This window comes from Carettochelys insculpta, chromosome 5 (assembly GCF_033958435.1).
Source record: "Carettochelys insculpta isolate YL-2023 chromosome 5, ASM3395843v1, whole genome shotgun sequence".
NCBI classification, from domain to species: domain Eukaryota; kingdom Metazoa; phylum Chordata; order Testudines; family Carettochelyidae; genus Carettochelys; species Carettochelys insculpta.
The window spans coordinates 82,415,818-82,428,776 of record NC_134141.1 but is presented as its reverse complement, the minus strand read 5'-3'; the positions used below and the strand labels follow the sequence as shown (position 1 = coordinate 82,428,776).

General features: G+C 41.3%; 1 protein-coding gene across 1 annotated transcript in view; it reads right to left on the bottom strand.

The window, feature by feature from the left end:
- DHFR (dihydrofolate reductase) overlaps positions 1 to 12,959 on the bottom strand; it is a 41,374-nt gene that overhangs the window by 17,671 nt on the left and 10,744 nt on the right. The window contains exon 4 of the mRNA XM_074994218.1: positions 7,224 to 7,350. Within this exon, the coding sequence (XP_074850319.1) occupies positions 7,224 to 7,350 (127 nt within the window). The remainder of the gene's footprint in view (positions 1 to 7,223; positions 7,351 to 12,959) is intronic.

Genomic DNA, 12,959 nt, shown 5'->3' with positions numbered 1-12,959 from the left:
AAAGAAGTCTAACAGATTAGTAAGACATGATTTCCCTTTATAGAAACCACGCTGACTTTTGCCCAACAAATTATGTTCTTCTATGTGTATGACAATTTTATTATTTACTGTGGTTTCAACTAATTTACCTGGTGCTGATGTCAGACTTACTGGTCTGTAACTGCCGGGATCACCTCTAGAGCCCTTTTTAAATATTGGCGTTACACTAGGGCTGGGTCTACACATGCCCCTTCTTTTCGAAAGGGGCATGTTAATGAGCAGGTTCAAAAGATGCTAATGAGGCACTGCAATGAATATGCAGAGCCTCATTAGCATACTGGCAGCTGCACCGATGCCGAAGTGTGGCTTTTCGAATCATGCGCCGCCCGTGGAGATGAGACCTTCCGAAAGGAACCCCCCCCCAGTTTTCGAAAGCCCTTCTTCCTATCTGTGATCAGAAGAAGGGCTTTCGAAAACTGGGGGGGTCCTTTCGGAAGGTCCCGTCTCTACGGGCGGCGTGCGATTCAAAAAGCCGCACTTTTGAATCGCCGTGGCTGCCTTTATGCTAGTGGGGTGCTGCATATTCATTGCAACGCCTCATAAGCATCTTTCGAACCTGCTCATTAACACGCCCTTTCGAAAGGAAGGAGCATGTGTAGACCCAGCCTAGCTGTCTTCCAGTCACTGGGTAAAGAAGCTGATTTAAAGGATAGGTTACAAACCACAGTTAACAGTTCCACAGTTTTACATCTGAGTTCTTTCAGAACTCTTGGGTGAATGCTATTTAGTGCCGGTGACTTGTTAGCGTTAAGTTTATCAACCAGTTCCAAAACCTCCCCTAATGACACCTCAAACTTGGACAATTCCTCAGATTTGTCACCTACAAAGGATGGCTCAGGTTTGGGAATCTCCCTAATATTCTCAGTGGTGAAGAATGAAGCAAAAAATTCATTGAGTTTCTCCACAGTGACTTTGTGATCTTTAAGTGCCCTTTTTGTATCTTGACCATCTACCAGCCCCACTAGTTGTTTAGCAGGCATCCTACTTCTGATGTACTTTAAAAACATTTTGGTATTGCTTTAATATGTTGGGATCTGCTGCTGCCAGTCAAGTCAAAGCACTTCTCCAGTGATACAATCAATTGAAAAATTCAGGACATGGCTACCAGTGCTCACAACAGCTGGTCGTAGGAGTTCAGGTGAGCAATACCACCACTTCTCTACAGAAATGAATGAAACCAGAGATGTTTGCACTCCAACTTTATCATTTGCCCAGTGTGAGTGGGAAGGATCCATATGTGAATGCTTCCTATTTTTGCAGCTCACCGACAAGATGTGCTGGGAGCCGGGGAGATTTCTAGCAACCTTTTTTTGCAACTGAGTTAGGATGGCATTGCTGCCTTGGTATTTGTATTGGAGGTGCCTAGGTATGGCAGGAGAACACAGTGATCTAGTAACTACAATCCAATCTATAGCACCCCAAATCATTAAACACATAATTTCACATAACAGCTTTGGACCAAAAGCAGGTACACAAGATAGCAGAAACTGTAAACTTTAACCAAGACTTCCCTGTTTCAGGTAAGGAAACACACATACCAGATTTTCAGATCCCTTGGCACACTGAAATTTTAACTTTTTTATGTGCAAAATTTGAATTACTTGTTTAAATTCAGAGAGTACAAGGATTTTCCTGGCTGAATGAGCCACTGATCTACTCTTCCAATGTCGCTATACTGGAGGAAGCCGTAGCTAAAATGGAGTGCCCTAATATGTTAAATAGTGAGAACTACCATTATTATGTAATAAAGAAGTTTTAGTTATTAAGTTGAGAAGGGGAACCAATCCATGAACAATGTCAGATACCATTATTGAAAATAAGGAAAAGCATGTGTGGATTTAGTAGTACTGCACAGATTAATAAAATGGGGAGCGTGAGATAGGGTGTAGTTTCTTACAAGGTGAATAATTTATATAGATGTTCACAGTGCAATTTAGCATGTGAAGCCTTTTAAAAATTATTGATATATAGTCAAATTGCCGCTATTGTTTCCAGCAGAATCAAACAAAAGTGCTAATGCTGCTATTTTTAAAATTGTTATTCTCTCTTCAAATAAAACATCTGTTTATCACACACAGACAGCCGTGCTCGTCTATACACTATGAAAACAAAAAAACAGTCCAGTAGCACTTTAAAGACTAACAAAATAATTTATTAGGTGATGAGCTTTCGTGGGACAGACGCACTTCTTCAGATCATAGTCATACCAGAACAGACTCAATACTTAAGGCACAGAGAACCAAAACCAGTTATCAAGGTTGACAAATCAGAAAAATATTATCAAGGTGAGCAAATCAGAGAGTAGAGGGGTGGGAGGGCGGGTGAGGTTCACCAAGAATTAGATTAAGCCAAGTATGCAAAAGAGCCCCTATAATGACCTAAAAAATTCCCATCCTGGTTCAAACCACATGTTAATGTGTCGAATTTGAATATTAAAGAGAGTTCAGCAGCCTCTCTTTCCAAAGTGTTGTGAAAATTTCTCTTCAGTAAGATGCAAACTTTCAGGTCATTAACAGAATGGCCCACTCCATTAGAGTGGCTGACTGGTTTGTGGATCAGGAGTGTTTTTATGTCTGTTATATATTTTTATAACATTTTTTTATTTTTAATGTCTGTTTTCATTACCTCCAGCCCCCAACTCAAACCACTGCAACGCATAATTAAAGACCTACAACCTATCCTTAACCAGGATGCCACACTCCAGAAGGCCCTAGGTAACAGGCTTGTTCTCTTCTACAGACAACCTCCTGACTCTGAGGATTCTCACCTACAACCACAGTCTACGCTGCAGGAACACCAGTCCTGGAACTTTTCCTTGCAACAAGCCTATTGCCAACTTTGTCCACATTCTATTCTGGAGATACCATCACTGGACCTAACCAGGTTATTCACAGAATCATGGGCACATTCTCATGTTCCTCAACTAACATCATATATGCCATCATGTGCCAACAATGCCCAGATGCTTTGTATATTGGACAGACTTCAAACTCTCTTAGACAAAGAATTAATGGGCATATAACAGACATAAAAACACTCCTGATCCACAAACCGGTCAGCCACCACTCTAATGGAGTTGGCCATTCTGTTAATGACCTGAAAGTCTGCATCTTACTGAAGAGAAATTTTCACAACACTTTGGAAAGAGAGGCTGCTGAACTCTCTTTTATATTCAAATTTGACACATTAACAAGTGGTTTGAACTGGGATGGGAATTTTTTAGGTCATTATAGGGGCTCTTTTGCATACTTGGCTTAATCTAATTCTTGACTTCCCCCACACCTCTACTCTCCAATTTGCTTACCTTGATAATATTTTTCTGATTTGTAAACCTTGATTACTATTTTTGGTTCTCTGTGCCTTAAATATTGAGTCTGTTCTGGTATGGCTATGATCTGAAGAAGTGGGTCTGTCCCACAAAAGCTCATCACCTAATAAATTAATTTGTTAGTCTTCAAAGTCTACTGGACTGCTTTTCTGTTTATCACATGTGAAACCCATTCTGCAACTAGCTTTAACTTTAAAAGGATTTAACCTGAACTGTTCTGTCTCTTGTTATTGTGGAATTTATTGGCTATGGTTACACTACATCATTCTGTCAACAGAAGTCACTGTCTGAAGATACTTCTGGACAAAACTTCTGTCCATCACTAAAAGTGATGGAAAGAGCGCTCTACTCTGTTGACAGAGCGGCCAGACTGCCTGGCTGCTCTCTCGACAAAACAGGCACCTGGAAGCACAGCAGACAGGTCTGCCCATTGTTCTGGATGCCCTGTCTGTCAAGAGAAGACCCCCCCCCGGCCGAGCGTCCACATAGCTTTTTTTTGTTGACAGCAGCATTGTGCCTCCTGGCTGAGAGGTATAGACAAAATTCTCTAGTGTAACCATAGCCCCTGAGAAAGGACAATTCTTCAGTCAACTGTATGCTGGGTTTCATTTACAGCAAAAACAGGCTCCCCACAGACAGAAGACAACTAATTAGAAACTGCTGAATTTGGAATTAATGGTGGGGAAAGAAACATTTAGAAGCCATTTTCTTAAAAATGTGTTTGCTGCAGGTCTTTGCTAGAAGTATTTGCAGATAGGGAAATATAACTGCAGAAATACCAAGATATACTGTAGTCAAAATACACCTCTGAAGTATATTCATCAAAACCAAACATATTCCCAGTATTTTTCCCTGCTTCCCTATTCCTTCCCTTAAACAAAATTGGTATCGTGCAGTCAACAAGTTGAATCATAATGGTGATTTCTCAATTAATTTACATTAGGATTCATGTAGTCAACCTAGAACAGTGAGGGACCACTAGTGAGTGGGCCACAGGAGAGGCCCTCCTTCATCTCAGTGGGCTGCAAGATTGTTGTAACCAAGACAGTCTCTCCTAAGACAGGGTAGTTTTGCTAAATATTCATGTTGACCTAGAATTTGCAAGGTGTGCCAGTTAAATAGTACCAGCACTTAGACTGAATGCAGAAGGAGTGCATGGCGCTCACAATGATGTGTGCAGTCAGCATACACCTCACTTCACAAGTACTTGCTTTGTGTGCGTGTCAGTTTTGTAATAATGGTAGAAGAAAAACAAAACAAAACAAAAACTAAGAGGCTGAAAACCACCAGAAAGTGACAATCTTGTGCATGGGCAACCAGTAAATTAAATGTCTCATGGGCCACACGCAGAATGCCAATGGAGTGCATGCAGCTCTGAGCCAAAGGTTGCCCACCACTGACCTAAAATATAAAATATTTATACTAAAGCTAATCCTACTTAAGTCTCTTGGAAAACTCCCAAACCAATCTCCCATCCACCTGTTAGAGAAAGAGGAAGACACCAACATTGTTTGGTTTTTTTACGATGGCATGCTCGGTCACATCCAAACAATGGAGAGGCATCACCACCTTTTGAAATATCAAACAGTACAAAGCAAGAATGTGTTCTTGTTCCTCTCCTGTTCATCTACTTTTCAATTATGCTGTTAGTTGCTTTTAAGGACTGCACGTTGGGCATACCTTGCAGTTCCGAACAGATGGCAGTATTTTTCAGTCTCTGGAGACTTCAGGCTCACACTAAAGTGGTTATTGCAACTATCTGTGACCTTCTGATGGTCATGAAGGTGCAATGTGGGCTCATTCTTTGAAGGATGCCCAGGAGCTTTTTGATTGCTTTGTTACTTCTGCTAACTGTTTTGGACTCACGGTGGGCCTCAGAAAGAAAGAAGTTATGCCTTAGCCTGTTCAGAAAGAGCCCAGCACTCCAGTGATCACTGCTGCTGGTATGGTCCTTAAGGCTGTTGACAAGTTCTGTTACTTTAGAAGTGTACTGTCCTCCAGCATAAATGTATGTCATGACATACTTGCTCAATTAGCCAAAGCCAGCGCTGCTTTTGGAAAATTGACCCAAGGCATACAGAATGACCATAGTATAAAACTCCATACCAAGACAGCAGTTTATCAGACAGGTGTCCTGAATATCCTGCTGTATGGCTCAAAGTCCTGGACAATATATCGCTACCATGTTTTGAAACTATTATCAGTTCCATATGGAGTGTCTGAGGAAGACTGCCCACATGAATTGGTGGGACAAAATTCCTAACACAGATGTTCTTAAGCTGTGTGGTGTCATGGGCACGGAAGCAATGCTTACAAACAGTTTCACTGGACTGGTCATTTTATGAGGCTGGATGATACAGGGATACCCAAGATGGTCGTCCATGGCCAGCTTGCTCATAGAAAGCGTTCTACTGGTGTTCAGTATAAGCGCTATAAAGGACACCTGAAAGGCCAACATGAACTCATGTGGCATATCTTTCAGTGATCTGGAAAGTCTAGTTCAGGACAGGTTGTCCTGGCATCTAACCATTGTATGCACTCATAATTGCTTTGATAGTCAGTGTATCCAGGCACTACAGGAAAAGCATAGAACCCAAAAAGAACACAACACCCAACATTGGCTTTTTTTAATGACACCTGTAATCAGCTCTGCTGATCAAGAACTGGTTTAGTTGTTCGTCAATGATGTCATAGAAGATGAGATCCATTGATCGACAGCTCAGTCCCAGGAAGAACTGAAGCGTGTCTGGGGAAAAGGTGAGTGTTCAGGTGGTTCAATGGGAAGGTGGCACATATGGATTTGTGGGGGTGACCAGATGAAAACTGGGATAACAGCTGTGAAGGGGCACTGTGAGATAGCTATGGAAAAGCTATGTTTGTGGAAGGGAATGTCAAGGGAGAGGGAAGAGAAAATGTGTATGTGTGGGAAAGCTGAGTGGTTGTGGGTAGCTAGGTATATGGAGTTGCTCATTACAGAGGGTGAGATAGGTTTGGAGAGAAGTAGAGGGTGTGTGTGAGAGAGAGAGAGAGAGAGAGAGAATGTTTGGAGGAAGCTGTTGACTGGTAAGGAGGTAGCTTTGTGGGCATAGTGTCAAGGGTAGTTGGAATCTGTTGTGTGGATGTGTGCGTGCAGGAGCAGGTGAGTGATGTAAGATGGGAGTGTCTGTTGGGTGCATGGCTGGTTGTTAGGCAGTGAAAGCTAGGGCCAACAATAGATAACACCCCTCATTTTCTATCTCCACTACTCTCTGCTTGTTATTGCTATCACATCACTGTTTGCCTGCTCTTCCCAGATTCTCTTTTGCCAACAAACAGCTCCACAGTACCTTCCAGTGGCCATGAATTGCAACTGCAGGGTTATTTCTCCACCTGAGATACAGGATTAGATAATTATATGTAAAGGGTTAAATTAGCTTAGCTAAAAATGTATACATGCTTTGCAGTTTCTGTGAAGTGCAGATGTACAGCAGCTGTTAAATGGCCCTGAAAGATGGTATGTCTGACTGCAAATACTGGACTTGGAATGTGACTGATAAGATAGGAGAAAAGTCTTTAAAGAAGGAGCAGGCCCAATTATCAAAGATGGTTCTAACCAGTTTTAGCAAAAAAAAAAAAAAAAGCCATAGTCACAGTTTGGATAAATAAGATAATAAAAGGTCAAATCTTGAGTCTGTTGCCAATGACTGCCTGGCAATATGAGTTTGGGCATCCCCAGTGCTAATCCTGCCATAAATACTTAATTAATACTTACAACTGCATGTTATTGTATGCATTAAATATTGCTTGGCCATCTGCTCCTGCCTATCATGGTCCAACACCCCCCATTTTAAGAATTAATTTAGAGTTCCAACTGTACCTTATAAACAGAACTGCCTCCAATGATCCAAACCATGTCTATTTTACTTTTGAATTCTGGTGAGTCCAGAAGAACAAAAGCATCATCCAGACTTTTGGCAAGACAATGTGCTCCTTTTGGGGTTTCTCTAAAATAATAAAATGTTATTGTTTAGTATCTATACAATGTGTTCACATGAGACTTAGTGTTATTTAAGTACATATTTTATTTTTTTTCTAAATGTATTTATAAACCTATTCAAATACATTTCACATTTAGCACAATCTTTAGCAATAAGGTAACTTTTTAAAAATAAGTTTAATTAAAGCAGATAGAATCTTGTGCATTACAAATAATCATGTTAAGAAACAACTAATTAAGTTGTATAATAATGGGGTTTAAATTTTGTATTAGCTACTTATTTGAACAACACAAGAGACTTAGGCTGATGAGTCTAACCAAACTACCAGATTTGTTTCAACTTGATTTCTACTACAATAACACTTTTCATAATGAAGCTAGACACACAACAATCCCCTCTTCAGCCCCTAAAAAAAAACCAAATTACTTTAATTTTTCCCTCTCTCGTAATTTGAAATGTGGACTGGCCGTGCAGTTATTACCTACAGATTTGAAGTGGAGCCAAACAATAAAAGTGTCATCTTACTCAACTCTATTAACATAAATGAGGTCTGTCAGACTTTTGGCTATTTTAGGGAAATGATTTTTGAAATATATTTCATGTAAAATGTTTTCAGCTAGTTTTTATGTTCTAGTCAAATACCCATAATCAAAACAAGCCCACAGTACTATGTCAAACACACGGAGGTTGCATGAGTATGTCCAGGTGTTAAGAGGAGCAGGATTAGGTCTTCCCTTTATGGACCAGTACAAAGGATAATGCAAGTACAATAGTGGATAGGGTATGCACGCGGGAAAGTTAAAATTTTGGATGACTGCTGAAATTTTTAAATGCTGTAGGTCTAGGAGCTGATGCGTGACATCTTAACCCAGTTATGGGCAGCACAGTGTAATGTAGCTATAATTAGATGAAAATATCCTTTCTCCCTGCTGCTACTTTTTACAGTTAGGGTCGTTGCTCTACCAGATTTCCAGTACTCAGTATGTTTTCTCAAATATTAAAACAGTCTATCTCTTGAACTGTAGAACAATTGTGGTCAAATAAGGAGGTTTCTGACTCTTGGTTAATGCACTTCCTGCCTCCTTGGTAATGAAAACAATTACGTCCTTCAACAATTTTTGCACAGCAAAGCATAATAATAGGGCATGGCTCGAGCAGCTGTAAAAATGAACTTCACCACCTCACCACTTTAGGAAAAGTGCTAATCTTCATTATGCAGCTCCCAAGTGAGATTTCTTTCTACTTTATTTTGGCTTCAATTTACTATAAATAGCTTTTAGTAGGGGAAGTGCATCATTTCAAGAGTCTGTGGACAGGTTAGTTTTATTTTATTCGGCTCTACTTAGCAGGGCAGGGGAGTCTGCTAATTTTGTTATCTCAAAATGGGGAGAGTGGAGACAGAGTAAATGAGAAATTATGTAACCGGCAAGACATTTACATTTATTAGCTTCTGGTTGTGGCAGTGCACAAGTTACCAACTGTTGTGAAATGGGGAGTTGGTTGTGACTAGGGAATACAGTAACTTAAAAAAACCCATGGAGTAAGGCTTTGAGAAACTGGAAGTGTAGTTCTCCCCTCTGTACTGTTACTACACAAAATGAAGCAAAACCACATGGAACCTCTTCTCCTCCCCAAGCAACATAAGGCAACAAATTGCCAAACAGTCAAGAAACTACAGAAGTGTGATTATTGGGGTCATCCACAGAACAGGTGTAAAAAAAACTGGGATTATCCCACCAACAGTGTTCTAGAGGCATCAACCCCTGGGGCATGAAGGTAAAACAATTTCCAAGCCCAGACCTGGGTAACACTGGCTAATTAATGCCCATTATAATGGTGTATAGATGTGTGAGAGAGAGAGGAAGGGAGAGATGGAATATCTGATTCCAGAGAACTGGATTAAAACTAAATGTATATGATGGGGGACACTAATAAAACTCAAGAGTCTAATACTTTTTAATGCTGATCTCAAAAATCTCTGTATAGAATGAGGATGGAGTACTGAACCCATATGGATACCCTTTGATTTCAGTGGGGCTCCACGTGAGCACAGCAATCTGCCTGTATATTACACGCTGCAGCCTGGGGTCCTTTGTAGCTGGCCTGAGGTGGATTTGAACCTTTGGCATAGGCAAGGTGCCTTTATGATTAAGATTTATAGGCAACTTGGAATGAAATTAGTTTCCCCATCTCCTAGAAACACCATAACCTCTCCTTTTTATATAAAATAATATTATAGACAACAATTAGGATGTCTTCATGTGCTAGAACTAAATAATATTATGTGGGGGTAATAAATGGTTACCAGTAATTTTTGAGATGTGTTGCACACATTCATTCTACTGTGGCTGAGTGTGAACAGATACCACGTGGCCTTTCCTTCTGTACAATGAACAAGTATGACTATTGAAATGATTTAGTCTGGTCCAGGTAAAGGGTTTAAATTGTGATGTCTAGGGAGTGGAGCTTGCCTTCGTCTTTATGGACGTTTCTGCACAGGCCACTTCCTTCAGAAGTGGCATGCTACTACAGGGAGCAAAAGATGCTAATGAGGCACAGATGCAAATTCCCTGCGCCTCCTTAGCATAATGTCACGTGATTTGGAGTCCGGAAGACTGTTCTTCCAGACTCCAAAACACCATGTAGAAGCACGCCCCCCCCCCCCCCCCGGGGGCAGGGGGGCCTCTGGAAGAAGGACTTCCTTCCGGAAACCCTCCTGAGGCTGTGCAAAACTAGCTCTTCTTGTAGTTTTCTGAGGGGCAGTCTGGCATACTGTACTGCATAGAGTAGCATTTCTCAAATATGGCCACTATGGGTTTTCCTTGAAGTCACAGTCTCCTGGTCTGAGATGGTGAGTAGGGAGACAAGTAGCATACCCAGCCCCTGGGATTTCCAGCAGTGGTTGGGCCCTGTCCCCACCTGCAGATACAAAACCTGGAGAAACAGCTGACAGGTGCAAGTTCTCCATCTTCCTGGGGCAGTGGGGTGAATGTGGCTTTGGGCTCCATTCCTTGAACATGCAGTGGTGAGCTCCGGTCCTGAGCTCATATCCCCCTGCCCCATGCACACCCCCTACACTGCATCCCCCTGTGCCCCATCTAGGCTTGGCCCCAGGCTTGTGAGGCTGAGTAAAAGTCTGCTATGAAAAGTGATTTGTATATTTAGATCACTATTCAATGCAGACTGAGTAGTTAGCAAGTTTATTTTAAAAAGCAACAGAAACAGCAAGAAACAAATATGAAGATGTAAAGCACTCTGTGTTTCTATTCTGTCCCGTAAGGAATACACAACTATGTATTGCTTTTATTGATTCTGCCAAAAAATCCTACATAAATTACAATGATTTGTACACGTGCATATATATATTTGTTTTTCCAAAAGATATTTCAGTATTTTAGGGGAAAAAAATCACTTTGAAACCACAAGAAATGGTTTTGACAACATCTTTGGGCACATGGCAGCATGCACCTTGGAGGCTAAGGCAGCTGTGCAGTGTGGTGATAGGATGTAAATTTTAATCCCAGATATCAGTGCCAGTGTTTCAAATCTTGACTGCAATAGAAAAGTTTTGGCCTTTGTAGAATCTAAGACTTTTCTGATAAATTCTGTTCTTCACACTGGATACAGAACTGATTTGTCCATGTTGACTAGGATATCCAGCCTCAAAGGTAGGCTGCATAATGTCTGTTCTGAATAGTAACTGAAGCTTGGACAGGCCTCTCATCAGTCACCAAGGGAACATGGACTCCTGACTGCTGAAGAAATACAGCTGTCATTTCCACACATTACATAAAAATGCAAGAAACTACCAACAGACCAAATAAAAGCACTGTGAATTGGTGGTGGATCCTGCTCAGCACAAACCTGAAAGAGTTGCAGTAGTTTGTGTCAAGTAACACCATCGACTCGGGTGTTATCGTCCCCGTTGGTCAGCATGATCTTATCTAAAGTGGGCTGGCTGATAGGGATTTTTACAAACTCATGAAACTTTAAATTGTTATTAGTTGCCCAATGGCAATACTACAACGGTTCAATTTTGACGAGTAGCTCCCCCAAGAATTTGAACTGAATTCAAAAAAGAATCATGAATACGCATGCGGTGATTATAATACAAGAAAAAGTAAGTGTTGTGATTGGTTGAGGGACAATCCCCCCACAAAATTCTACATGCAAAAGACTTATGTAAATGCATTATACATATGCATGAGACAGTGCTATATAAACAGAGCTCAGAACCCATTCGGGGGGCCCTGGACGGGAAGGTGTGGCTCTGCGAGGGCATCCACCAAGTCCCCAGACCAGCCCTTTAGGGCGAAGATTCAAGATTGTCACCGTTCCTTACTTACAGAGGTGCAAGACTGTCGCTGTTCCTAATTTACAAAGGCGCAAGACTGTCACCATGCCCGATTTACCATCGACTGACTGAAACTGCAAGGCGGTACTCTGCAGGTGCGCCATGGGTGGCGAACTGGCCTGTCTGCAGGTACTGCGTACCCACAGCGGCAGACCTCAGAGCCCGCTACCGGAGCAACCATTGCGACGTTGCAGAGAAGCTTTAAAATTGTCGTCAGATGAACACAGACAGTATCCTTAAGCCATAAAGGCTGCTACACAAAAGAGTCAAAAAGACTTCTTTATTTATTTACCTATTATGTCGATAGTTATGTTAATAGTTATCAATTGTTAGTATTTCTTTTTTTTAAATTAGTTGTAGTATACTAAGTTTGTCATAGGAAATTGTTAGTTGAATTTGAATAGCATGTGGTAAGGCGCGGCAGAGCTCAGTCCAGCAAACCGAGTCCGCTAAGGTTAAAAGGTAACTAGCCAGGAGCCTAGCAACCTCCTGCTGGTTACCCTTCCTGCCGGTGGCCTAGCAACCCACCGAGGGAAGGTATAGGGAGGACCACGGTGCAGCTACTGCGGCCGCTGAACAGAGAGACGGCGTGAGTTGCACAGAATCTTCGGAAAAAACCATGGGCCAAAAGAAAAACCATGCTTATAGTGGCATTATTAAGTGCTTTATAATTTAAATGGTATAGTAGCTAATTGTGGTTGCGGTTTATTGGTTAATGTTTTAATAAAAGTTTATAGCTTTTTTTTTTTTTTTTTAAAAAAAACAACAACATATATTTCTTCTCTCTTTGGTGGCGTACATTCGGCTACAACTCCTTGGGTCTCACTAGAGCTCGAATCAGGGCTGCACAAATATAAAGGGCATGCGAGTTAGAGCACTAATTAGGCCACATTGAAAGTTGCAGACACAGTTTGCTGACAGAAAGTGTTTCTTTCAAGACAAGAGCAATATACTAGTCTTCTTGCTCCAGTAAAACTAAAATGGAAGCTAGGAGTAACACAAGCCAATATGCAAAATAAGCAAAGGGCCAGATAGCATATCAACTGAAATGCATATGTTTAGAGGTAAAGAACCGGTAAGGAACTCTAACGGTATACCAACATGGTTTCTCTAGTCATATTGAGAGGCTTAGTTCTTGTCTGCAGCCAGACTAAAGAGCAGCAGCCATTAACTGTGAAGCTACAAGTCACATACTCACGTTCCATCTACATTCCAGTACAGTAGTGTCATAATAGGCTGTTAAGAAGAAGCCCACATCCTA